Source organism: Dipodomys ordii, unplaced genomic scaffold (assembly GCF_000151885.1).
Source record: "Dipodomys ordii isolate 6190 unplaced genomic scaffold, Dord_2.0 Scaffold97, whole genome shotgun sequence".
Taxonomy (NCBI): Eukaryota; Metazoa; Chordata; class Mammalia; order Rodentia; family Heteromyidae; genus Dipodomys; species Dipodomys ordii.
Genome location: NW_012267313.1, coordinates 6,053,580 through 6,081,509, shown reverse-complemented (window position 1 = coordinate 6,081,509; position 27,930 = coordinate 6,053,580). Strand labels below are relative to the sequence as shown.

Sequence of the window (27,930 nt, the reverse complement as noted above, 5' to 3'; positions counted from 1 at the left end):
ACATGTGAATAGACACCTTACACTGAGACCCTTAAAAAAAGGGGGGGTAGGAGGGGGATAGCCTAGCTCCGCCCCGTCCTCTCCGGCCCCGCCCCGTCCTCTCCGGCCCCGCCCCTCACGCCCCGCCCCCTCACCCACTCCGGCTTCGGAAGGTTTTGCAGAGCTGGCCGCTCACTGCCAGCCGGGAATGCAGGATGCCAGGCCGATGCCAGGCGGGGCCGCGGCCCTGGTCGACGAGCCTTGCACGCTGAATCCCGGGCCCCCCACAGGCCGAGGCTCGGGCCCGGGACTGGATGCTCCGCGCACGGACGACGCCGCGGGTTCCCCGACTCCTGGCGGGAGCGGAGGTGACCGAGCGCGCCGCGCGGGCGTCGGGCCTGTGTCTTTGACTATGGCGTTAGCGTAGTCAGTTTTTCTTTTTCCAGCTCGCTGTGATTCCCCGTGAGGTTCGCTAGGTCTCGGGGTCTGGGCCAGGGGTCGAGTGTGGGGTTGCCCACCTAGGGCAGCTCAGCTCAGTAGTTCGGATGCATTTAACTTAGGTGTGCCATTAAACCGGGGGGGGGGGCAGGAAACAGCAGCTGTCTAGCGTTCACTCCCGCTCTCCTTTCCAACTTCCTCTCTTTTCCCTTCTCCGACTCCCAACATTTGTACCAAGGTTTATTTTTTTCTTTTAACTTCCTCATCGAGCACTGATTTTTGGGTTTTTCTGGATTGTGATAGCAACCTCTGGAAAAAAATAAAGCAAAACAAATACATTGTTTTTCCCCTCAGAACCATTTGATTTAAAAAAAAAAATAAGGCTTGTGCTTGCTTAGATGTTTGAATCAGAGTAATTGATTGGGGATTAAAAAAAATGTCAGGCCAGCCCTGTGAACAAATGTTGAATGAATTAATGTAAAAAAAAATAGTAAGCAGTATAAAAGAAATGACATATAGAGGTACACGGGGCTCCTCTCTGCAGATCAGACTATTGTGTTAAATTCATCACTTGAATGATTTAGTTTGTTTTTTCCTACTTATACTTCACTGAACCTAGAATTCCTAGTACATAGCTAACCCTGCATGCTTTAAACATTATTGAGCCTAGGTAATACATGAAGCCAATAGTCTGAGAAATCAGAGGTGTTACATTTCAGCAGTCTCTTTGGAGATCACCCTGCTTGCTGGCAGCCTTGGAGAAATTTATCAGTGACCAGGGAGATAGGCCTAATGGTAGCAAAACAGACCTAGTTGATGCTTTCATAATTCCTGCATTGAAGTTCTCATAGGAAAAGGGTATACAGATGAAAATGATACCTTTTCTACATCACATTGAGGTTCCAGAGTGGTTTCCCATTCCTTTGGTTATGTGCTCACTTTCTTTTTTTTCTTTCTTTCTTTCTTTCTTTCTTTCTTTCTTTCTTTCTTTCTTTCTTTCTTTCTTTCTTTCTTTCTCTCTTCCTCTCTCTGTCTCTCTCTCCTTCTTTCCTTCCTTCCTTCCTTCTTTCTTTTTTATGTAATATATGAGGCTTGAACTCAGGGCCTGGGCCCTGTCTCTGAGCTTTTTTTGCTCAAGGCTAATGCTCTACCACTTGGAGCCACTTCTGTTTTTCTGGTGGTTAATTAGAGATAAGAGTCATGGACTTTCCTGCCCGGGCTGGCTTTGAACTGCAGGCCTCAGATCTCAGCCTCCTGAGTTGCTAGTATTGCAAGCTTGACCCACTTGCACCCAGCGTGCTATATTTAGAATAGCTCTTAGTTCAATCCATGTCTTTAAGATGCTTCATCTCTGCAAGAAATGACCATGTGTATTTTCATCCTCAGTCTAAATTACACCCCTGTAATCACAATGCATTTTTATTCAAGGTGATGGCACTGAAGAAAGCGAGTCACCCAGGCGGCTTTCCAGAGAACAGATCTTTGTACTGATATCAGCAGCTTCCATGAACTTAGGGTCCATGATGGCCTATTCAATCCTAGGACCCTTTTTTCCCAAGGAGGTAAAACCTTTTTATATTCTTATGAATTAGAATGTTCTATTTCAAGGTCTGCTTACAAAATCGGTCATATATAGAATTTCAGTTAACAGAATGTTTCATGCAGAATATGTAGTACTGAAGATTTAGTGGGTAAAGCAAAACAGAAAGAACATTTTCTTAGGTAATAATTCACCTAAAGTATAATTGACTTTGTGTACATGACTTTGTTTATCATATAATATGATTAAACTTGGAGACTGCAATTGGGAAAAGGAGGCACATTGAATACTTTAGATTTAAATGCTGCTGAAGAAGTGTTTTGGTTTGCTCATATCTTGGAATTAGGAAATTGTAACCCAATAAATTCTCTTCCTCACTCAAAGAAGTGATATTTGCATGAAGGAAGAGTTCTCATTCATATTGCCTAGTTAAATCTAATGGTAGCCTTTTAGATGCAACAATAGGTACAGGCACAAACAGAATATCCCCAACAGAGTTGCGTGGAATATGGACTAACTGGGGCATAATATAACAGGGTAAAGAGGCATGGGGCAAGTGTCAACAATATGTCAGTGTATTTTATTTTGTGCTTTAAGTCAAAGCTTTGGGCTCAGGATGAGTAGGCAACTTCTCAGTCTTCTAACATGTAATCCTCCACGGGCTACAAAATAAAAATAAAGTAGCTTTTCTGCTAGAAGAACAATATGGCTCCTTACAGAGCACACACTGTTTTCCATGCAGTTCTCATCCATTTGCCCATTCCCACCCATTTAACCCATTTGGTGCTTCCAGCAACCCCATTCAGGAGGGTAGGATAGTATGAATTCTGTCATGATGCAATGAAGAAACCATCTCAGAAGTGAAGGGACTTCCCAGCCCAGTCCTATTCCCTAGAGGCTTAAGCAGTTCCTTTTGTGAAGTGTGCTAGTCATGGGATGTGGTAGGGCAAAAGAAGGTCAGAAAAATGTCCATCTCGTGCCCGTTTGTGAGAAGTGAAAAGTGTGGAATAAGAAGAAAAAGAAAGGCTTCAGATGACTTGGAGATACTGTAACAATAACCACAACAATTTAAGAGGTTGTCCCGAAGTTATGAAATTCATGAGAAAGCTTAAGAGACACGAGAAAGGGAGGAGACCTGGAACAGAGCAGCAGTTAAATGGTGTGATGCTGAATGGGGCTCCAAAGGATAAATGTAAGGTGTGGCTTGAGAAATGCTGGTTTCTATGGTGAAAAGCAAAAGCAAGAACCCTCCAGGTATGGTCAGGGGAAGAGTAAAGAGAACAGCTTGGGGACAGCAGACAGCTCCCATGTGGCCTAAACCTAGGGTGAAATGAGCTTTGCTGAGGCCCTGAGAGGCAAGCTGCAGCTAGCACATGAGAGCACACAAGTGCTTGTCAAGAAACTTAGTCACTGGGAGATCATTACAGACACTTGATTTGGGTTTTGTGGAAAAACTATTGATGGCTTCGGAGATTATAGAAGGAAAAACCAACTCAGACCTACTGTCTCTTACTACACACTCAACACAGATCACTTTGGTAGCCTCCAAAAATAAACAAGTAGTAAACAATTCCACAGGAGCAGACACCATCTGGGTATCCACTAATCCTAGTCAGTTCTGACATTCTCTACTTGGTGATAGCATCAGATTTTTACAAATTGAGGGCTCTGTTCCCAACACCGTCCACTCCCTCCTCTATTTTTCATTTGCCAGTCATATACCTCAGGTTGCTTTACTTCTGCTTCCACAATCCCATCCTTAGTGTTGAGGATTTGCTTGAGTAGCCACAGAACTCAGGGAAACACTTCTGCGCACCAGTTTATTGTGAAGGCTACAGATGAAGAGATGCATTAGGTAAGGGACACAAGCACAATATTTCCATTCCCTCCGTTGACACAGTCCACCGGCTGCATCCAGGATGCACCCTCCTCCAAAAACATGGGTAGCTACCCAGAAGTTCTCTGAATCCTGTGTTTTTTGGTTTGCTATAGAGATTTGTCTAGGCATGATTATTTAAACTGATTGTGGAAGCCCAGCAAGACCTTGAACTCTTTGCTCAGTCTTTTTGGAGCATGATCCTACTGGAAGGAGGAAGGTCCTCCTTCCAGAGATAAATGAGATTAACAAGGTCAGAGATAAAAGGCACAAGCCTTGGAGAAAAACAAATTTATGTATACATATATATTTAGTTATATACTTATATCCCAATGAAGTATGATAGAAAAGAACTGAAGTAGGATTAAGCAGTTATGAGGGTATTTCTCAGCTCATCTGAGACTGAGCACCATTAATGTTTGTTTTCTGTTAAGTTTGGTCTACATATAGCATAATCTTTTGCTAGGCTGTCATAAAAGTGTCTTAATAATGACATTTTTCTTGTTTACACCATTACCTCATGTGGTAAAAAGGGAATGCTGTTTTTGAAATCTATAGAATTACAGGTTCAGTTTTTAAGCAGTTACTGCAGTGCGGTATGTCTGCCTCTGTGACCTCACCCACCACTAAGGGTTTAGGCAGCCACTTATGAAGGTCTTCCTAGGAAAGGGGCCTTTCCTAATATTTACCTTAGAACAGTAACAGCTAGGGGAGGCCAAGACAGTAGGATCAAGAGTTCAAGGCCAGCCTGGGCTACCTGGCACATTCTAGGCCAATTTGGGCTATATACTGAGATCAAAAAAGAACACAACAAAAAAACATGTGCTAAGCCGGGTGCTGGTGGCTCACTCCTGTAATCCTAGCAACTCAGGAGGCTGAGATCTGAGGATAGAGGTTCAAAGCTAGCCTGGGCAGCAAAGTCTATGAGACTCTTATCTCCAGTAAACCACCAGAAAACCGGAAGTGGCACTATGGCTCAAGTGGTAGAATGCTAGCCTTGAGCTGAAGAGCTGAGGGACAGCGTCCAGACCCAGAGTTCAAGCCCCACAAACAAAAAACAAAAAACATGTGTTTTTCTATGGTAAAATGTTCTGTAGTCTGAAATGAAAAGAGCATCCTTGAAAAAGGTTAAATATTAGATGATTATAGTATCTTGCATGAGAAGGGATGGAGAGCATGTGTTCTTAAAATTGAAGACAGAAAATGTGGTGAAATGTAATTATGGCTAGTAGAATATGGATTGTAATGGATGTGTGTATATGCGTGCATGCATGTGCGTGCCTGCCCTTGCATGCTGCATTTCTGTATGAATGAATAAAATTATTCAAAGCTCATGTGGAAGGATGAGTCTAAGGTAGATTCCTCTAACTATAGCCTGCTGGCATAATGCCTGATTGTGGAAGATGCTTTGTCAATGGCTGCTGACTGGGAGTCTAGATCTGTGCAAGTCAGACTTCAAGCTTCATAGTGTGCAGTGTTGCCAAGTTATCTTTGAAAAATTAGCCTCATTAAATTCTTACAGCTAATGTGCATAGGATCATATAAAATAATATTATTGTATGGAATGAACTCCAGGAAATGGAAACGAGACATTTTTTAGTTGCTGTTGTTGCTGTTTTTTGTTTTCTTTTCCTTTTGTCTTGTTTGTCAGTCTTTGAGAGGATAAGGTGGGACACAAAAAAGGTGGAAGAAAGGGTGAACAAATACAACAGTAGTACTCACTAGATGTTATTGTGGGTAGGACAGGAGGGAAAAACTGAGAGATGTAGGAAGGTTAGACAAGGTCCAGAAAGAATTGCACTCATTACCTGACTCATGTAAGTGTAAGCCCTCTGTACCTCACCTCTGAAATAACAATAAAATATTAAAAATAAATAGCCAGTAAAAAAAAATAAAATTAAAAAAAATTCCTCTAACTAGAGGCCCTATAAAATATGCAGCAGCGGGCTGGGAAGGTGGCTCAGTGGTAGAGCGCTTGCCTTGCATGCATGAGGCCCTGGGTTCGATTCCTCAGCACCACATAAGCAGAAAAAGCCAGAAATGGTGCTATGACTCGAGTGCTAGAGCACTAGCGTTGGGCTAAAGAGCTGAGGGACAGTGCCCAGGCCCAGAGTTCAGGCCCCATGACCGGCCAAAACAAACAAAAAAAAATATGCAGCATTTTCAGTGGGTTAAAGAAAGTTTTCAACCTTGCCTCTATTTTTATACATGAATTCAGTTGTGTATCACCACTGTAGCATTTGAACTTCAAATGAGTTAGATTTAGGATAACTGCTACTATAATGCTTGAGTTCGGGACCCCGAAAAAGACCACCAGAGACCAAGATCGATGTAATCAGCAGTGAGGTATTTATTGTGAGCTAGCTCGGTCCTCTGCACACACAGCAAGCAACTGGTGAAGTTGAGAGGCCCGAGCCTGGGGTTTGCAGCAGTTTTATACATTCTTTGGGGAAGGCTGGGGCTTTGCACTCATCATATCATTCCTTGACAAATCAACACACACTTTGGGAGAATCATAAAACATCTCTAAAACATGATTTGCATGTCCACTGGCGGGAAGGAATCTAGAAAGGATTATTGGTCAGATAAAGGGGTTGATGCCCTTTACAATTATTGGTTAAAGTCACAAGGGTGGTGCAAAGGAGTACGTGTAGAACAGCAGGACTTTCTGGTTAGATATTGGTCACCACTCCTAGGTGGGGGGCTGTCTAGAATCTCAGACAAATTCGGCTTATCTTAGGTAAGCATCATCTGCAGTTTTCCAAGGACTGTTTGCACTTAGCTTTTTGTGGAATTTTCTGGCTTTAGGACTGCAGTAGGTCAGAGGCTGAATTCCAGAATAAAATGAGGTCCCAGGTAAACTATTGGTCAGGTCTTTCATACCCCCATTTCTTCTTGGATACTTTGGAAGCCAATCATGGATTCCTCTGAGTAATTTTATAGGATTTGACTCTACTACTTTTGTCCAGGGGCTGGTACTGGGCTCATAACACCATTAAGTGGTCTGTATTGATTCGTTCTTTTACAAAGACTCCCTTGCTTCATGAGAAGAAGTCCAGTCCCTGGCGATTTCAGAGAACTACCTCTGCCAATGAGTCTACCTGGTTACATCTAGGGGTACTGTTACACCATCTGTAGGAAATTTAGAGCTTCCTGCTGGAGCTCAGTGTGACTAGACTGAATGGGGCTAGATATGATCTCCATACCAGTTTAAGGAATTTCCTATGCCTGCGGGTTTTTTTTTTTGGGGGGGGCAGATGTTTTTGTTGCCATTCTTCTCCCCTCCCATCCTTTCTACCTCTCCCCCCTCCTTTTTCTCTTCATCAATTTCCCCTTTCCTCTCCTCTCTTCCCCTCTGTCTTCTCCTCTTTCCTTTATAGAGACTGCATCTCACTTTGTAGCCCATGTTTTTTTTTGTTTGTTTGTTTTTTGTCAGTGTGGGGCTTGAACTCTGGGCCTGGGTGCTGTACCTCAACTTTTCAGCTCAAGGCAAGAGCTCTATCACTTGAGCCACAGCACCACTTCCGGTTTTCTGGTGGTTAATTGGAGATAAAAGTCCCATGGATGTTACTGCCCAGGCTGGCTTTGAATTGTGATCCTCAGATCTCAGCTTCCTGAGTTGCTAGGATTACAGGTAGTGCCCAGTGGGAACAATTCTTTATAATCATGGTGAGTAAATTATTTTCATGTCAGAGACTAGCATTATTACTATCTTAGTTTCCCTTCCTGGCCTATTCCACTTATTTTAAAATTAGAATCTTTGAAATTCTCCAATTTCTATTTCCTTTATTGATGTTCTTTAACATTTGTAGAATCTTTGAAATTCCCCAATTTCTATTTCCTTTATTGATGTTCTTTAACATTTGTTCCATTCTTATTTTTCAAAGGCTGAAAAGAAGGGAGCCAGCAACACTATGATCGGTATGATCTTTGGGTCTTATGCCTTATTTGACTTGCTGGCATCTTTGATATTTGGAAAATATGTAAGTATTGAAGTTTATATACATTTTCTAATTTTTAAAAATTACATAATTTTATCCATGGATAAGGAATAGCCACCATTATAGTTTTATAAATTATGCCCCTGTTGACAGCCCTAGTCCTTAGAATTGTTTTATTTTTAAACGCTCTCCATATTTATTATTAATATATACTATTCTTTCAAATAATTAGTGTATTATTACACTAACTATATATATGTTTCCTTAGTTCTATAATTGAGGATTTGTTTATGCAAATATAGATGTGTTGAAGCAATCCACTTACCACTCTTTGACATTTATTATAGCTTGTATGTATTGGAGCAAAATTTATGTTCATAGCAGGAATATTTGTCTCAGGAGCAGTTACAGTTCTCTTTGGGTAAGTTACTTTTTGATATGTTTGGGAATTTGTTGAGCCTTTTTTTTTTGGGTCCGTTTGTGGGGCCTGAACTCTGGGCCTGGGCGCTGTCCCTCAGCTCTTCAGCTCAAGGCTAGCCCTCTACCACTTGTACCACTTGAGATACAGCGCCACTTCCGGCTTTTTTCTTTTTGCCTATGTGGTACTGAGGAATCGAACCCAGGGCCTCAGGCATGCAAGGCAAGCGCTCTACCACTGAGCCACCTTCCCAGCCCATGTTTGGGAATTTGAGTAACTTTCATCACCTATCTTCAGTTATAGATGTTCATGTCTCTTTAAACACTGGTAATATTATAGTCTGCTGAATGTATGGTTTGTGACTAACGGTGAGAAGAGATGAGTGAATAGAGAGCAATGTCTCCCCATGTAGCCCAAGCTGGCCTCGTACACTCCTTCCTCCTGCCTTGTGAATGGAAAGACTGGCAATAATATATCAAAGAAAGAGCCTTACTATTAAACTTACCACTAGGCCCAATGTGGTGATGTGCACCTGTAATCCTAGTAGCCAAAAGGCTGAGGCAGGAGGATTTTGAGTTGGAGGCCAGCCTAAGCTATATAACAAGATCCTGTCATAAAAACACCACACAACACAATACAACACAGCACAATAGAACACAAAACTGGCTACTTTATCTCTTGTGACTGAGAGTTATAGAAACTTAACTTCTTACTTTCTTAAGTTATAGAAACTTGTTGACTTAATGAAATCATGAATTTCTTTCCAAATGGTTTGAGCACTATTATCCAAGTGCTAAAACAATTATCAGAAATCTTTTTCAGCTTCCTAGTTCTATTTCTTCTTCTTGTGCTATGTTCTTGGGCAAGCTCTCTCTTTTGGTGACCAGCAGGTGTCAAAGCACCAGCAGGAAGAGAGTGCTGCTTTCCTAATAGCTCCATTAGAGTCATTGAAAGGAGTTCTTGCCTGACCTTTGTTGCCAGCCCATTCCTACCTCAAGGCCTCTATAGACAAGACAAAAGAATCTTACTAGTTTTAGGAAGTGGGGAAGGGAAGAAAAGGAAAGTAATGGAGGAAGTGAGATCGGAATATAGTGTACACGTAAGTAGAAATGTCCCAATGAAATTCCTCCATGTATAACTAATGTATGCTAATTTAAAAAATGTTCTGAGCTAGGTGCCAGTGGCTCATGCATGTAATACTAGCTACACAGGAGGCTGAGATCTGAGGATTGCATTTGGAAGCCAGCCAGGGCAGGAAAGTCTGTGAGACTCTTATAACCAATAAACTACTCCAAAAAAGGTAGAAATGGCAACTGTAACTCAAGTGGTAGAGTGCTGGCCTTGAGCACAGAGAAGCTCAGGGTCAGCATCCAGGCCTAGAGTTAATGTCCCAAGACTGGCAAAACTAACTAATTAAATAAATAACTAAATAAATAAAAATGTTCTGATTGACCAGGTCAGTTTAAGTGCTCATTTTTTTTTTTTTTTGGTCCTGGGGCCTGAACTCTGGGCTTGGGTGCTGTCCTTGTGCTCTTCAGCTCAAGGCGAGCTCTGGAGCCACAGTGCCACTTCCGGTTTATTGGAGATAAGTGTCTCATGGACTTTTCTGCCGGGGCTGGCTTTGAACTGTGATCCTCAGATCTCAGTCTCCTGAGTAGGATTACAGGCGTGAGCCACCAGCGCCCAGCTTAAGTGCTCATTTCTGAACATGAAATAGAACTGTTTTCCCTTGGCTATTTCCAGGAAAAAAGAAAGAATGCCAAAGGCAAAATAGTTCTGAAAATTCTTAAGCTTAGAATCCTCAAACTAGCAGCAAAGTAACTAATAATAGGAAAGAGCTCATACTAGTGCCTGGGGAACAAAGATAAGAGTATGAGAAGATAAACTGAAGTAAAGCATGGAATGAAGTATGGTTTCTTTCTTCTTTGTCTTCTTTTTTTTTTTTTCCTAGCCTTGGATCTTGAACCCTGGGCCTGGGGGCTTTCCGTGGGCTGTTTTTGTTCAAGACTAGCACTTTACCACTTAAGCCATGGTGCCACTTCTGGCTTTTTTATTTTTCTGTGATTAATTGGAGATAAGAGTCTCAAGATTTTCCTGCCCAGGCTGGCTTCAAACCATAATGCTCAGATCTCAACCTCCTGAGTAGCTAGCCACCAGTGCCTAGCTGTTGCTGCTGCTGCTGCTTCTGCTTCCTCTTCTTCACCTTCTCCTTCTCCTTCCTTCTTCCTTCTTTTTTTTTGTCTGTCATGGGGCTTGAACTCTGGGCTTGGATGCTGTCCCTGAGCTCTGCAGCTCAAGGCAAGTGCTCTACCACTTGAGCCACAGCACCACTTCCAGTTTTCTGGTGGTTTATTGGAGATAAGAGTTGTTAGGTTTTTAAAAAGAGGTAGCTGAGTAAGAACTGCACCACGCACGTGATATTCAGGTAAGGGGTAGGTTTATTCAGTAGACCTGCTGGGACCAGGCAAGGTTGGCACTCCATGCGGCTGGCAAAAGAAAAAAAGGAACGTCTGGCCCTGGTTTAGGCCTTATATAGGGTAAGGGGTGGGGAAGGGTGTGTCCAGGTAAAGGGAAGTGGGATCAGGTGGGAGAAAGGTGTGGCCACATCAGGTTAAGATGTGACCTCTTCCAGGTGTCCCAGTTGCCTAGGTAATGCAGGTACTGGGCGAGGTCTGTTCGCCGTCCAGGAATGGACCTTACAAGAGTCTCATGGACTTTTCTTCCCGGACTGGCTTTGAACTGCAATCCTCAGAGCTCATTCTCCTGAGTAGCTAGGATTACAGGTGTGAGCCACTGGCATTTGGTGGCTTTTTCTTCTTTTGGTGAGATTATTTTCTGTATTCTTGTTCTTCCTTTTTTGATGGTTGGTTTGTTTTGAAGGCTTGAGACCTATCATGAGAGAAACCTGCTAAACCTGCTAGTAAGAAGATTTCCCTCATGTATAGGTATTGCCAGAGTGATTTCATACTCAACTCAACCTCAGTATCTCTAGGTTCTACGTCTGTTAGAAGCAAATGCTGGTAGAAATATTTGAAAACAAAATGCATCTGTACTGAACTTTTTTTCTTGTCATCACTAAATAATCCAACATGACAATAACAACTATCTTCATAGCATTTATGTTGTACTAGGTATTGTAAGGAATCATCTAGAGATGATTTAAGGGAGACAGAAGGTGTGGCTTAGCAGTAAAATGCTTGTCCACCATGAGTGAGACCTTGTATTTCATCCTCAGCACAGCAAAAAATAAGTAAATGAATGAATGAATGTAAATCAAATAGTAGCAATGGTCGAAAGCACTTAGCTGGGTGTGTAATAGATTATATGCAAATAGTAAGCCATTTTAGAATAATTTTTATGCTGGTACAGAGGCTGGAACTCAGGGCTTGAGGACTATCCCTAAGCTTTTTTCCCCTCAAGGCTACCACTTGAGCCACAGCTTCACTTCTGACTTTTGGTAGTTAGTAAGACAGAAGAGGCTCATGGACTTTCCTGGCCAGGCTGGCTTCAAACTGAGATCCTCAGATCTCAGTCTCCTGAGTAGTTAGACTTTATGTGTGAGTTACTGGTACCTGAGTATGCATTTTGTATGAGGCATTTGAGTGTACTCCCATTTTTGATACCCAAGGGGGTTGGAACCATTTCCCTATGGCAACTGATGGATGATTATATTCCATAAGGGCCTATTTAGTATTTTTATCTAGGGAACCAATTCTGGCAGCAGAAAAAGAAAATTTGAGTTATTATGACTCAAATTTTAAACAATAAAGGCAATTTTCTGCTGAATGTTAAAAAATAAGTCTTAATTCCCACCACCCCCACACCCCCTGCCCCGTGCAGCAAACCGGAGCCAGTGGCTCACATCTGTAATCTTAGATCTGAGTACCTGCAGTCTAAAGCCAGCTAGGGCAGGAAAGTCTTTGAAACTCTTTTCAGTTAACTACCAGAGAAACAGGAAGTGGCATTGTGGCTCACAGTGGTAGAGCGAGCTAGCCTTGATCAAAGAGAGCTCAGGGAGATCACCCAGGTCCTGGTTTCAAACCCAGGACCAACAAACAAACAACCTGAAACCCCAGCATATTCTTAAGAGAGAGATTGACTTTTTAACCATTATGCATAATAATCTACTCTTTTCCATGAATATAATCAAAGTGAAAAAGAAAACCACACACAGGTTGACATATGGGAATTGTCCTTTTCTTTTTTAGTGTCTTGGACCAACTTCCAGATGGACCGATATTTATTGCTATGTGTTTTCTTGTGAGAATAGTAGATGCAATAAGCTTTAGTGCAGCAATAACTGCATCAAATGCCATCCTGGCAAAGGCTTTTCCAAATAACTTGGCTACAGTATTGGTATGTACTTTATACATTTTCCTTTACTCCAGGTCAGAATATTTGCTTGACCTTCCAAGCAAAAGCTGGACTCCATTCTTCTGAACCAACTTTTCTTGACTGTCCTCTGCTTTTGTTTCCTTATACCCTAATTTCTATTTCTAGCAACAAGACTATGCTATTGATGATAGTTAGATGCCCTTCTGATGTTTCTCAAACTGAATGGGCTGTTTCTCAGGTAGATGTGCTCCAAACCAACTATTACTTCACTACTTTTAGTAAAATCTTTTGAGTAGTATTTATTTAGCCCTCTCCCTGTAATCTAGGTCTTGACTGAGTTACCTGAAATAGTCTTCTACTTCAGAAGAGTGCCTGGTTGTGAATACTTAGCTCATACCAGAGCTCTTCCTCCACTCTTCCCAGATGTTTAGAGATCTGTATGGAGTCTGTAAGTGTTTCAGTAATGTTGAAGGAATGCAATCTTATTTGGGCATAAAAATCCAGAGCCTGCTGGCATCACACTGACAAAGGTTCTTACATATTGTCTAGATGTAAACCTAGTGTTAGTGACATTCCAGATGTCCTGTCCGGCCCTGAGAATCTGCCTTTCTCACCCTGGTAGCTTCCTCTCAGGTTCCTGTATCCACCCCCTGTAGGACCCCAGGTTAGCATATCAGACCAAAAGCTACCTTTATTGTGTGTATTTGTTTTCTAGACTTCAGAGTATGATCACCTTAGTACCAAAGACTCCCTTGATTTACTCATATAATACCATAGTTTGAATTTTTTTAAACTATCAAATGCACTTCTCTATATGTTTCTTTTATCTCTCCTTCCTTCCTTCCTCAATCCCTTCTTCCTTCCTTTCTTCCTCTCTTTTTCTTCCTTCCTTCCTTCCTTCCTCCCTCCCTCCCTCCTTTCCTCCCTCCTTCCCTTTCTCTTTCTCTCTTTCTCTTTCTTTGTTTCTTTCCTTCTTTCCTTCTTTCTTTCTTTCTTTCTTTCCTTCTTTCTTTCTTTCTTTCTTTCTTTCCTTCTTTCTTTCTTTCTTTCTTTCTTTCTTTCTTTCTTTCTTTCTTTCTTTCTTTCTTTCTTTCTTTCTTTCTTTCTTTCTTTCTTTCTTTCCTTCTTTCTTTCTCCCCTCCCCTTCCCTTCCCTTCTCTTGCAAGGATAACCCTGCTGAACCTTGATGTTTATTCCTGTTCTAGCTAAGAGCATAGGTGCATTTGCAATGTTAATAGTTTTCTAAATTGACCCTAGTTCTCACCCATCAACAATGTATAAGAAAATTTCTATTTTTGGATCTTGGCAGAAATTTGTGTTGATAAGTATATAGTCAAAAGTTCATGTCTTGAGATTTAATCTCTTCTTTTATTTTAACGAGTGAGGGCAAGCTGCTGCCTGTTCTGAGAGTTATTTGTATTTCATGTGTCAGCAGTTTATACAATTTTCCCAGGAGCCCATTTCATTTTTTTTCTTACTGGCTATCTGAATGTCTTTGGGAAATTCTTTTTTTTTTGTTATATTTTCTCTTATTTTTCATTTGTTCTTTGATATTCTTGCCATGCATAGTTTTGCATGTTTTCATATTACCTGATTTATCAGTTATTTCCTTTATGTTTTGTGTTTTGTAATGTAAGTAGAAAATCTCCACCATGCTCACATATATTTTATTTTCCTAGTATCTTTATTATTTAAACATATGCATTTAAATTTTTGGTCTATCTTTGTGTGCAGATTGTGTGTATGTATGCAGATTGTGAAATACAATTTTTTTTTTCAGATGGTGAACTGTTAATTCTTCAAGTACAATACATTAACTCAATTTTGTTTTTCCAATTTTAGGGAAGTCTTGAGGTTTTTTCTGGACTAGGATTCATTCTAGGCCCTCCTTTAGGTGGATTTTTGTATCAGTCCTTTGGCTATAGTATACCTTTCATTTTTTTGGGATGCATAGTTCTGTTGATGATACCACTCAACATATGTATTGTACCCAACTATGGTAAGTCCAAATTTATTTATTTCCAGAATCTTAATGTATCAGAATCTTGGGAAATGTAGGTAATTTACCTATAAGAATGTCTTCATATCATAAAATCTTTCCAACATTTGAAACTAACCAATTATTGTATGCCAGAGCTCTTGAGTTGAATCACATCTTTAGAACAGGAAGTTTCTATGGGTCATACATGGCCTCAATATTTTTAGAAGGCTGTGAGATATGAGGGTAAGGCCAGTTTTCCTGACCCATTGTGTCTCTCAGCATACCTATGGCATAGACCAGATGCAAAAATATAGGACCACATCAGGCAGTAACAAAAGCCACTATGATTTCAAAGCTTTATACTGCATGGGAGACAACCTACCCTGTGTTAACTGTGTCAGTTTTTCTTTCAGATATAACTGCATATGTTTTCCTTCTACATATCCATGAGGGATAGGGATATGTAGATTCAAAGAGGTATACCTGTTCAGGAAGGCACAAAATACGGTGTCCTCATTAGGTACTTGTAGCTTATTTGTAAATCCTTCTATCCCGATGAAATTTACCAGCCAGGGCTATTATTACTATTATTTTAAAATTGTTATTATTCTCCTTAATGAGCTGTACAAAAGGGTTTCAATTCAACATGTCTATGGATACAATGCATCTTGGTCATTGTCATGCCTTTCCCCCCCATCTCTCCCATCCCCAGCCATCTCCTCAAGGTTGCCTAGACCTGTATTGGACATTGTGCTCTTATCAAGTTACCAGTGGAACAAAATTAGATAGCTAACTTCTAGTTCAGTTTTCTAAACTGAAGGAAAAGGTTAAAGAGCCAGAGAAGTAGACCATACTAAATCATATGGTGGTGCGTGTCTTTTTTTTTCAGTGTTTCTTCAGTCGGATGGTTGGCTGATAATTAAGTAGTAGATGCCAATTCAGTCTCAAGAAGCAGGAGAAAAACTTGCTGACTCTTTATCATACAAGATAAAAGACTTTGCTGCTGGGCATCCATGGCTCACACCTATAATCCTAGCTACTATGGAGGCTGAGATCTGAAGACTGGGGTTCAAAGCTAGTCCCTGCAGAAAAGTCCCTGTGAGATTCTTATCTCCAATTAACCCCTCAAAAACTGGAAGTGGAGCTCTGGCTCAGCATGGTTGAGTGTTAGCCTTGAGCGAAAGAGCCCAGGCCCTGATTTCAAGCCCAATGACTTAAAAAAAAAAAAAAAGAGAAAGACTTTGCTCACACAGACTAAATACTTAATAGCAGAGCTATTTAGAACTTCTAGGTCACTAGTCAAAGTCACTCCTGGAGATCTTGCTTCCCCTCCCCACTTGGTATCTTTTGCAACCTCCTCCACCACTTATTAATTTGGCACGTAGTTATCTTCATTTCTCTTATCAATTAAAATTTCTCCGTATCCTTATTAAACTTGAAGTCCTATGTGGTTATATTTCTATCAACTGAACAAAGCCAAGCCAAAACAAACAAAAACCCGAAAAGTTTCAATGCAGTTTTTCACCTACTGTATATCTTTTATTTAGATAAAAGAATTTTTAAAAAAGAAAGAAATCCAAACCAAAACTTGTGTTTGATGTTGTTAAGCCCATAGGTGTTCAAATGCAAATCTGTGGTGATCTCTGGGCAGAAGCACTACAACTGCCTTCTACCTAGACACCCCCTGGGTCTATAGCATCACGGAGCAATTGGCTTTATGCTATTTAATTGGAAATAAGAATGTCATGTATTTGTCTTCCCAGGCTGGCTTTGAACTAGTATCCTCAGACCTCAGCCTCTTTTATAGCTGGCATTACAGGTCTAAGCCACTTTCTCCAGATAGTACATCTAAGTTTTTTGGATGAATCAGACTTAGAGTCAGGTCTTATGGACTAGCACTTGAAGGGAAAAAAAGCAGGAAAAAATGAAAGGAGTTGTGCAATATGCCTGGAGGCTGGAATGAGGAGTGCTCCATGCTTGGTATGGGAAGCAGTTGAATTAAATGTTTGGGGAATTATAGGAAATGAGAGTTGATACTAACTCATCTTAAATGGTAGAAATAATTTGCATAGGATTCAATGGCCTCCCCTTTCAATCTAGTATTTGCTTTGCCAACAGAAAAAAAAGTTTTGTTTTTTTTTAAAAAATAAGCTCATATTTCTCTTTGAGCACACACATCTTATTCCTTTAGTAAATCATAAATGATGCTTTTCTCTGCATCAAATCACATTCTTGAATTCTCTATCCTGTCCAGAGAAAGCCTTCTGGGTTACAACCTGAACCCTAATACCTCTTCTTCCACTCACACTTGGATTCCAGTTAGTTCTTTTTGTATCTGAAAGAATATTTTTTTGAAGGAAATAAAATGTGGCCTTTACATTTGGATATCTTAAGAGATGCAAATGGAGATGATATTCATTTTGGAGCAGAGTTGCTCTAGTTTATTCATTTATTTATTTTTTCATTTTAATCCTAGAGTCTGGTCCCAGCGAACACTCCTTCTGGAAACTTGTCACTATCCCCAAGGTTGGCCTTGTAGCCTTTGTCATCATCTCCTGCAGCTCTTGCCTGGGCTTCCTCGACCCTATTCTGTCTCTTTTTGTCTTGGAGAAGGTAAGAAGTTTGCTTGTCAAAGAGGGCTGCTTTGTATTAAGCAGTCATAATTGCTTGTCCTTGGGGCCTTTCTTTGGGAAAAGACCTTTGAATGGCTTTGAGGAAGAAGAGATAAATTGGGAACTGCACACCAAGGTAGCTGGTTAAATATTAATACTCCATTGATATCAATCAAATTAATATTATTATCCTTTGTTTTAATACTAGGGGCCTCAAAGTACAGATTGTGGACTGTCAGCATCATTATGAGCTTGGCACACATGCACACCCTCACAACTCTATTGTTCTTGTGTCAGAAACCTTAGGACTCAAATCAAAGACTGTCTCTTGATAAGCTTTCTAGGCAATTTTTTTAAACTTGTGAAACACTATATAATTCATAGGACCTACATTATATGTTTGATATCAAATGTTACAAAACAAAGCATGTCTATCCTCTGCTCTCTAGTTAGACATTGTTTTCTTCCCTGGTGAAAAAATAGGTCATTTACCAAAGTAAAGTTAAAATTAGGAAGAATACTGTGGTGGCCAATTTTGATCTTGAACTTGATTGGATTAAAAAGTACCAAACGGATTAGTTAAGCAGAAGTCTAGGTGTGACTGAGAGTTTTTCCAGAAAGGATTAACTATGGAGAAATTATTGAAGGCAATGTGTATTCTGAATGTCAGAAGCACCATTTTGGATGGAATAAAATAGAAAAAAATGGAAAGCCAGTTAGCACAGGCAGGTATGATTGCTCCCTTCCCTTCCCTTCCCCTCCTCCCCTCCCCACTACCTTCTGTCTCTCTCCCTTACTCCTTACTGTTGTCCTTCCTTCTCCCTCTTTCCTTCCCCTCCTTTCCTGGCCACCATGACATGAATAGCTTTGCTCTATCACACTCTTCCTGCCATGACATACTGAAACCATAAAAAATAATTCCTCCTTATAAGTTGTTCTGTAGGGCATATTGGTCACAGCTGTAGAAAGCTAATGAATAGGAATGCTGCATATATTTAGAAGAGTAGTAACAATATGTGTTGAAGGTAGATGCTTATTATAAGAAATGCCTAACTATGTAACTTCAATGAAGGATTTCTTTTTCAGTTTCATTTGCCAGCTGGATATGTGGGATTGGTCTTCCTGGGTTTGGCACTGGCCTATGCCATTTCTTCACCGCTGCTTGGCATACTAAGTGATAAAATGCCAGTATGTACACTTGATGTTTACTTGAATTGTTTTTGTGTGCTTAGATCAGTTTTCTAACGTTTCCTCTTGCACTCTAAAGTTCCCTTTAGCACTCCAAAGGTCCATCGGTTAAAACTGGTGGACTGATGGAGAGACTCCAATGTTTTCAACCTCAGCCATCACCCAGAGAAGATTCATTTTTTTTTTTTTTTTTTTTTTTTTTTTTTGTCGGTCGTGGGGCTTGAACTCTGGGCCTGGGCGCTGTCCTTCAGCTCTTCAGCTCAAGGCGAGCGCTCTACCACTTGAGCCACAGCGCCACTTCCGGTTTTCTGGTGGTTTATTGGAGATAGGAGTCTCACGGTCTCTTCTGCCCGGGCTGACTTTGAACCGCGATCCTCAGATCTCAGCCTCCTGAGTAGCTAGGATTACAGGCGTGAGCCACCAGCGCCCGGCTGAGAAGATTCATTTTTAATTATTTCATATGGACAAAGAGGATTCTTAGCTGAGACTGTTAGAAAATGATTAGTTTATACTTTCTTTTCAATTTCTTAAAAGAAGAAAATCTTCCTGTGCTGCCACAGATTCATCCTGAAAATGAATCTGTAAAAATTAGGGAGTATAATACTAGGGAGTATTATAATGGGACTTAATTAAATTGAGAAATTTGGCTTTAGGAGAAATCTGATTTACAAAGTGGGAGTTTTAAGCATCGGCCATGTAAATGCACATTGATTATCCATTTTCTTAGCAGAAAATCACTTCTGTTTTATTGTAGTCCAACCTATTCCTTCTAGATGCTTACTATACAAAACTGACCAGCCAAATCTTAAAGTTTTATGGCTTCTTCTATGACATTAGTGCTTAGTTTTTGTATTTTCTCTCTTCATTTGACTTGCATATATATTTCAGCACTTGCATCATGTGGGAATTATTGGGTAACCCAGATGGCAAAAAAGCTAATGTCTTAAAAAAAATGTTTGCAATTTGGGATTAACACAGTTGTGAGCCAGGCATGTTGGTATATACCAGTTATCCCAACAGTTGGGAGGTTAAGGCATGAGATCTCCAGTTTGAGGCTGCCTGGACTACATGGTAAAACCTTGTCTTGGAAAAAATAAATTCATAGAGAAGGAAAGAAAGAAAGAGAAAGGAAGAAAGAAAGAGAGAAAGAAAGCCAAGAAAGAAAGGAAGAAAGAGAGAGAGAGAAAAAAGCTAAGAAAGAAAGGAAGGAAGGAAGAAAGAATAAAAAAGAGAGAGAGGGAGGGAGAGGGAGGAGGAAGGAAGGAAGCAATGAAGGAAGGCTACTGCCTTACACAACAGAACATAATATATTGCTGCGATTTTTTTTAGACTGAGTTTATAAGGGATAATTTTACTGGACACTATTTTTGGCTATTTAGACTTCTATAACAAACATCATACTCTGAGGAATAAAAAAATTAAAAGTTTTTTTTCATTTTTTAAAATTTACTTTTACTGTCAAGGTGATATACAGAGGGGTTACAGTTACATACATAAGGTGGTGAGGACATTTCTTGTCAAACATTGTTGCCCCTCCCTTGTTTTTCTCTCACTTTCCCTTCCCCCAAGTTGTCATAAAGTTCATTTCCAACATGTCTTGTGAGTATCATTGAATTTTATATTGGTACCCTGTGTTTTGTATATGTGTTGATCTGAATTAGGGAAGGGAAGGGGAACAACAAAATGAGACAAAGGACAAAGGGTGAACTAATGCAACAGCGATACTCTTCTATTCATTTCTTTATTCCCTTTCTCCCATCCACCTATGTAATAAAAGGAAACCAATGTTTTTTGAAATGGAAACATGCTCTTTATATTTTTAGTTTTGTCTTTTGTTTTGAGACAAAGTTTCCTATTTTGTTTGCCTGGGCTACCTTGAACTCTGCTTCCTGGTCCTCATTCTTGCTTTTACTGCTGAATCTTATTTCATTGTATTCTGTATTTGTACCATCATTTGTTTGTTCAATCTCTCTTTTCTTTTAGTTTTTTAAAATGATTTTATTGAGATTAAGTGATTACATAAATTTCACAAGTGTTGTGAGATAGTGATGCTTAGTTAAAGTCACGAACACATTTTAACCTTCACAAGGCAAATTCTCATTGTTATGGTCTATAATGTTTGTGAATTGTATGAGCTTTGACAATACAACTATTTCTTCCACATCAGGTGATGTGTATATTTCTTTCCTTTTGTTTAGTGTATGCTGTTCCCTCTTTCTCTCTCATATCCTCTTTCCCATCCCTGCCCTTGAGTTGTTTAGTTCATTTTCATTAATGTCCATTGCAGCTGGTGGACCCCTCTGTTGTATATTTTCCCGTTTCCCTCTGATTTTGTGCTGAGGGCCAATTTTTGCTTGATGGGTGGCTGATGGCTGTCTCTAGTGTCTCCTTTTTGGAAGAAGGGACAAGAGAACTCTCTGAGGATTCTTTGTAAGAGAGCTCCACCTTCAAGACCAAATCACCGTCTTAAAGCCTGCCTCCAGATACCATAATTAGGATTTAATATAGGAATTTGAGGGGAATATTCCCATTCTGTCTATATTAAGGGCTTTTCAAAACAAGGCAATTCTGTGTGTGTGTCTTTGTGTGTGTCTGTGTGTCTGTGTGTCCTAGGGCTTGAACTCAGGGCCTGTGCACTGTCCTGGAGCTTTTTTACTCCAGGCTAGCATTCAATCACTTAAGCCACAGCTTCACTTCTAATTTAATTAGATATAAGAGTCTCCCAGACTTTCCTTCTCTGGCTGACTTTGAACTGCAATCCTGGGATCTCAGCCTCCTGATGATAGGATCTGATGATAGGGTCTCAGCCTCCTAGGATTATAGGTATGAGCCATGGGTGCCTAGCTATTAATGTGACTTTTCTTACCTATTTTGACTAGTTGATGGCTTCTGTATGGTGACTGCTTAGGAAACTCTTAGATATTTTGAATAGTTCACAATGTGCAAAATTCTATCACACTCACCCTCCTAAGGAATCTATGTCCTTTGCTCATCCTTTACCTTGTGGTATATTGTCCTTCCTTTTGAGTTAACATCTATTTTTTCTTAAATGTAAAATTTCTTTTCTTTTTTCAAGGCATTGGTAGTTTTGAGTATCATGATTTGAGTTCTCTAATGGTTTTTAAGTATGTTTGCTTCTAGACGGTCCTTCTCTAAGCATTTCTCTGGGCTCTTTTTCTTTACCAGAATCAAAGGAAATGGCTTCTGGTGTTTGGCAATTTAATCACAGCAGGGTGTTACATTCTCTTAGGACCTGTCCCAATTTTTCACATTAAAAGGTAATTTTTCTCTTTCAGGGTTTTGACTAAATGACACTAATAATTATTTCAAAAAGTATTCTACTGATATTACTTAGTAATTTAAGCCTTAATGGTTAAATAATTCTTTTTATTTAGGTCTCTATTGAGTTATTTGGTAGTCTGATAGTATTTTATATTCCTAGACATTTGGGTCCAACAAACAAGACTGCTAAATCTTTATCAAATGCAAAAAACACTAAGTCTTCTGTTTCAACCCAATACTTGTTAGTGCTTATTTTAAAATAGCATTTGTTTCTACTAACTTTTGCTTTATAGTTTTTAGAATATATATGTATGTATGTGTGTATGCATATGTGCACATATATAAATAACAATGATTACTTTTTCTTGTTTAGTACTGGGACTTGAATACAGAGCCTCAAAGGTTCTTTACCGTTTAAGCCACACTCCCAACCTTAGAATATATCTTTTTCTATTTTCACTCACTTCTTGAGTCTGGGACCACATTTGGTATGTTTGTAGCATCTAATAGTTTCTCATTAAAGCTTGTTAATTTTTTTTTTCTGAAATAAAGGGAGCTTGTTAGATCTTTTAAGATACTTTTTGGAGAAGATGTGTTATCATGGGAAGAGAGATCTCAGTCTTTCAGACTTGGATTTGAGTTTTGATTATGTCACTTACTATGGTGTGAACTTAGGCAAATCAGTAAACTTCTAGGAGCCTTGTCTTATTAGCTGCAAAAAAAGAGCACCTGTAATGTGAAAGCAGCCATACATAATACTTACTTACAGGAATGAATGTGTCTATGTTTCAATACAGGTTTATTCCTAGACAATGACATTTAAATTCTATATAATTTTATAATAAAGAGTCAAAATAAGATTTATGTCACAAGTATTAAATGAGATAATATATGAAGTTCCTGTTGTCATGCTCAAAATAGAACAAATAATAGTTTCATCTCTTCTTTTCCCCCTTCCTTTATTATTGTTTAGTTGGTGAGTTTCAAGGCTACATGATTCTAAATGAACAGAATTTGGAGAGAATTTTGTATAGTAAGGTTGTTGGCCCAAGATGCTTGCTACTTTATCCAAAGATATTATCAGATAGATTAGCTGATTTTTTTCTTCACAAATACAAGGAGCTAATAGATGATCAGGCTTAATGGCAATAGAACTGGATAGGAATGACAAAACTAGTTACATAATCTGTTAAACTAACTTCTCTGAGCCAGGCACCAGTGCTCAAACCTGTAATCCTCGCTACTCAGGATGCAGAGAGTTGAGGATCACAGTTCAAAGCCAGGAAAGTCCATGAGACTCTTCTCTCTAATTATCCATCAACAAGCTAGAAGTGGAGCTGTGGCTCAAGTGGTAGAACTTAGCCTTGTGCAGTAAAGCTCAAGAATAGTGTACAGGTCCTGCATTCAAGTCCCATGCCATCATAATCAAACAAAAATAAAACTAACTTCTCTGAGAGCTTATCCTCTTCACCTTTAAGATGGTGTATCTTAAAATGCTAATGTTTTGTTTGTTATAAAACTCTCTTACAGTCAGCTGTGGCTGCTGGTGTTGGTATTAGTTATAATTGGCATCTCCGCTGGAATGAGCATAATTCCAACTTTCCCAGAGATCCTCAGTTGTGCATAGTAAGTGACTCCCGTTGCTTGAACAGCTGCCTCGTGGCTAGCTTCCTCAAATCTCTTGGTTTTGTCTGATGTTGAGTACCTTCCCCAATAGTAAATCGTCATGATCTCCTAGTCTGAAAATGTTATGATATAAATTCTATTAACACACAAATAGGTTAAAAAAAAGGATTAGTCATAGATGATTGGCTCAGTTTATACTTCAGTGTATACATCATTTTGCAAGGCCAAACAAATAGAAAGTCTTTGGCACTGTCCCTCTTTCATAGGAGATCCATACAGGAGCACAAGTACTTGGCCATTGGTCCTGGATAGGACAGGCCTTTCAGTGAAAAATACCAAGTACAATGATAGTGCTGGGTCCAGTCTACACATCTCATAGAAATATAGAACTCCCTCTGTGTTTCCTTAAAGCCACCCATTGTTCTGTTTGACTCATTTAGGAATCTCTTAGATGATTGTGATTGATAAGAATGTAATACAAAGGGTTTTATAATTCTTTATATTGTACCATATATGTGATAAAATTATCTTCAGGAAAATTATGGAAATTCCTTCAAGTTGGATATATATTATTTTACTTGTTGGTCTTAAAATGTTGTGTATACTAAGCATATGTTCCACCATTGAGTCATATTCCAAGCTCCCTCGATTTGCTCTTTTATGTTAGAGACCGAATGTTCTTGTTGTTGGTTTCCAGGTTATTCCTGGTTTATCTTAATCCCATGCAGGTTTTCCTTTTTTTGAAAATCAATGAACTTGGGGCTGGGAAGGTGGCTCAGTGGTAGAGTGCTTGTCTTGCATGCATGAGACCCTGGGTTTGATTCCTCAGCACCACATAAGCAGAAAAAGCCAGAAGTGGCGCTGTGGCTCAAGTGGTAGAATGCTAGCCTTGAGCTGAAGAGCTGAGGGACAGTGCCCAGGCCCAGAGTTCAGGGCCCATGACCACCAAAAAAACAAAAACAAAAACAATGAACTTTTATTATTTATTATCTATAAGTAGTTGTGTGTATAAAGGAGTTGCCATTTAACAAAGCAGTTTGTGAATACAGTGCATCTTGATCAATGTCAACATTCTCACCACCCCTCCCCTACCCATCCCTTTCCTCACTCTTCCTAAATTGGTAGGATATACTCGGATTCTTATCTGCTTGTTTTCTCTCTTCTCTTCTTCATTTGTTTACCCTTTTCCTCTTGACCCCACTCCACCCCTTTTGAGTAGCCACTTGTAAGCATTATGCCCACCTGTGGTCCTCAGCTCCATTGAGACTTGAGCTCTTCCCTGCCCTGGATTTCCTACCTTACAGCTGCACCTCCCTCTCTCTACCGAGACCCACCTGAACTCCCATCCATCTCACTTCCTAACCCCCAGACCCTGCTGCTACCTATAGTGGAGGCTGCCATGTGCTCTCTCTCTGGGGGAAATATGGTACCTCTAATAAACCTTGTAATCATCTTCCTCCTGTGCCTGCCTGCCTCCGTGTGGTCCCCTGGCGTGGATGGGGAGGGTCCTTTCACCACTTCCTTGTATTTTATTTTGCTGAATTTAATTTTGGCTTTCTAAGGAATTACATTATTTGAGATCTCACTTGAATCTATGGTATTTCCGTTAATACAGTTATATATACTTGCATACTACCCATTGTATTTACTCACGACTTTGTATGTAAGCTAAATCTAGTTTCCACATATAAAGGAAAACATGGGTCCTTTGTCTCCTGGGTCTGACTTACTTCATATACTCATGTCTGTCTTTGCAGTGAGAATGGATTTGAAGAAGGATTAAGTACACTGGGACTTGTTTCAGGTCTCTTTGGTGCCATGTGGTCAGTTGGGTGAGTAGTCATTGAATTTACTGAGACCTGAAAGACAGAAAATACTGTCTTTATTTTACGGATGAAAATATTTAGACACCAAGAGGTCATATGAGTTTCTCAAAGACTAACAGTTTACACTGGGGAGAGCTTGAGTCCCAATCCACATCTTCTGCCTTAGAATCCTAGTCTACCAGCAGATTGAATACCAAATCAGAGTGGTCCCACTCTGTTTCAGTTGAATGATATTTGTGAAATTCCTTTAGCACGTCACCTATTTCAAAAAATGTATTCCTTGGACTGGGAAGGTAGCTCTATAGTAGAGTGCTTGCCTCCTATGCATGAGGCCCTGAGTTCACTTCCTCAGCACTACATAAACAGAAAAAGCTGGAAGTGGCGCTGTGGCTCAAGTGGTAGAGCATTAGCCTTGAGCTGAAGAGCTGAGGGACAGCACCCAGGCCCAGAGTTCAAGCCCCACAACTGACCAAAAAAAAAAAAGTATTTGTTTAGTGATGTATTTACTTAATTTTTAGCTTCTACTATGCCAAAGAGATAACTGTACCATAGCAGCATCACAGATAGTGAATAAAGATGTATTGAATGGATTCATATTAGATGCAAATACTGTAAGGAGAAGGAGTAAAGATTCTTTTGAACATGTCATACTTATAAAAGCTTTTTTTCACATAAGCTGCCAACCTTTCGAAAATTGTTTAAATAAATTTAAAAACAGCATTTTGGTAGAATTTTCTTTCTTTTCTCTCCTTTCTCTTTTTGTGGTGCTGAGGATCAAACACAGGGCCTCAGGACCTCACACACTATATTCTGCCATTGAGCTACACCCCCAGCCCTAGAATTATTTTCTTATAGCCATGCTTTGTCCAAGAACTGGCCTTTTTCTTCGGAATTTATATCTCCAGTGAAAGGAAGATGCATGCCTAATGTATCATGCACCTTACATAAAGTATTTTTGTGCACTATTTAATATTCATTCATTCTTCTTTCCATTGTTAGTGCTTTTATGGGACCAATGCTTGGTGGATTTCTGTATGAGAAAATTGGTTTTGAGTGGGCAGCAGCTATACAAGGCCTGTGGTCTCTCATAAGTGTAAGTAACCATCTTTTTTCATCTTTTTTTGTCCATTTCTTTGTGATTTGAGGAAACTTAATTTAAAGGATTTAAATTAACTTTACCTTTTATTATGTTAAAGGGACTAGTGATGGGCTTATTTTATCTTCTGGAGTACTTCAGAAAGAAAAGGTATGCTTAACCTCAGGTCTTTTTTTTTTTTCCCTCCCCATAAAAGCCAATTTATGGAGATGGGAAAGAAATACTGTCGTAGATTCATTCTTTTAGTCAGCAGATTTCTGGGTACCCTGAGGCTTATCACTTGGTGGACATTAGGAGCATATTTGGAGTGGGCACCTGTGGCTCATGCCTGTAATCCTAATTCCTCAGGAGACTGAGATCTGAGGATCATGGTTCAAAGCCAACTTGGACAGGAAAGTCTGTGAGACCTTGATCTCCAATTAAGCACCAAAAGCACTTGAGCTGTGGCTCAAGTGGTAGAGCACTAACCTTGAGCAAAAAAGCTCAGGGACAATGCTCAGGCCTCTAGTTCAAGCCTCAGGACCAGTACCTGCTGCCCCTCCCCCCCACCCAAGAACATGTTCAGGTGGAGATGTAGGTACTGTGAGTGTTTCTTTGTTTTTAAGATAAATAATACTGAGATTCCCCTATTGTTTTTTTCCTCCAATGTAGGTCTAAATCTCAAGACACTGATAGCATGGAAGATGAACAAACTGACCTTTTGTCTGGTGAAAGCTAGCACAAGTCTTGTTACAAGATGGAGAGATGGGTTCTCCTGGCCTTGAACATCACTGCTAGAAGTGTTTCTTAGGTGCACAAACAGAACTTTGTGGATCTCATATTTGCATTCTTGAGAGAGTCAACTTATATTTGGAATTCTTTGTTGGACTAGACTTACAGTTGTTTTTAAAGTTAGCTTACTGAGCCAACCATATGAGAAAGGGAATGACAAATCAGCAAGTTTGTGGATTTTATTTTCTATGCCAGTACTAGGGCTTGAACTCAGGGCCTCATGTTCTCATTTGGCTTCTATCATCAGAGCTGGTGCTCTACCAATTGTGCCATGCCTCCCATCTTGTGTTTTACTGGTTGGTTAGACATGTAGTCTCACAGACTTTTCTGTCTAGTTTAGTATCAAACTTCAATCCTCCAGGCCTCAGCCTTCTGAGTAGCGTGATTACAGGCCTAAGCCACTGGCACCCAGCTAAAGTTTGTATATTTTAGTCACCAATATTGGCTCTGGCTTTTTTTGTTTCTTCTGTTTACTATTTATTTAAGGCACTGTTTCTATGAATGTATCTTTTCAGTCACTAAGAAAAAATGAGGTGATTTGTTTTGTACTATACATATAAAAATAATGCAAAATATAAGAATTATTGTGAAATCCATTTTAGAAAGATATATGCTGTCTGTGTGCTGAGGGCTTTGTTCTTGTTGAAAATTTAAATTTTTTGTCTGGAAAAACTCTGTAGCATTGCTTGGCCCTTAATTTTTCTTGCAAAAAATTTGTATTTGTGTAAGATGTCCGTTTTTGTGACATTTTCAATTAAGATCTAAATTTTTATAAACATTACGTGGTATCACATTAATTATTCATTTATCTTACTGTGTTTCACATCTACCCTCTGATTTCTTTTTGCTTGCTTTGTGTGTGTGCTCACTCTTACTTAAAATTACCCTTAGGTTTGCAAAGGGACTTCAATTCAACTTCAGTTTCAATTTATGAGTGATAACTGTCACTCTTTCCATCACTCTTCCTCACCCTCATCTATGTGTACTTTTGGTGGATATATTCCATCCCTAGAGCAGGGAA

The 27,930-nt window shown here is 39.7% G+C and overlaps 1 protein-coding gene across 1 annotated transcript; it reads left to right on the top strand.

Moving 5' to 3' along the window:
- Positions 1-188: 188 nt before the first annotated feature.
- On the top strand, positions 189-27,690 carry Slc18b1 (solute carrier family 18, subfamily B, member 1). The gene is made up of 14 exons (XM_013026813.1): positions 189-347; positions 1,846-1,979; positions 7,721-7,816; positions 8,122-8,195; positions 12,401-12,548; positions 14,370-14,526; positions 16,985-17,121; positions 18,207-18,308; positions 21,495-21,586; positions 23,121-23,216; positions 24,974-25,048; positions 26,042-26,135; positions 26,239-26,288; positions 26,790-27,690. The coding sequence occupies exons 1-14, from the start codon at positions 206-208 to the stop codon at positions 26,854-26,856; spliced, it is 1,464 nt and encodes a 487-aa protein (XP_012882267.1). The 5' UTR covers positions 189-205; the 3' UTR covers positions 26,857-27,690.
- Positions 27,691-27,930: the final 240 nt, after the last annotated feature.

Excerpts from the sequence above, each read along its gene's own strand:
- Slc18b1 (XM_013026813.1), top strand. The coding sequence starts at position 206 with ATGCCAGGCGGGGCCGCGGCCCTGGTCGACGAGCCTTGCACGCTGAAT. Across the intron at positions 21,587-23,120 it reads CCAATTTTTCACATTAAAAG|TCAGCTGTGGCTGCTGGTGT; the intron begins GTAATTTTTCTC and ends ACTCTCTTACAG. Across the intron at positions 26,289-26,789 it reads GAGTACTTCAGAAAGAAAAG|GTCTAAATCTCAAGACACTG; the intron begins GTATGCTTAACC and ends CCTCCAATGTAG.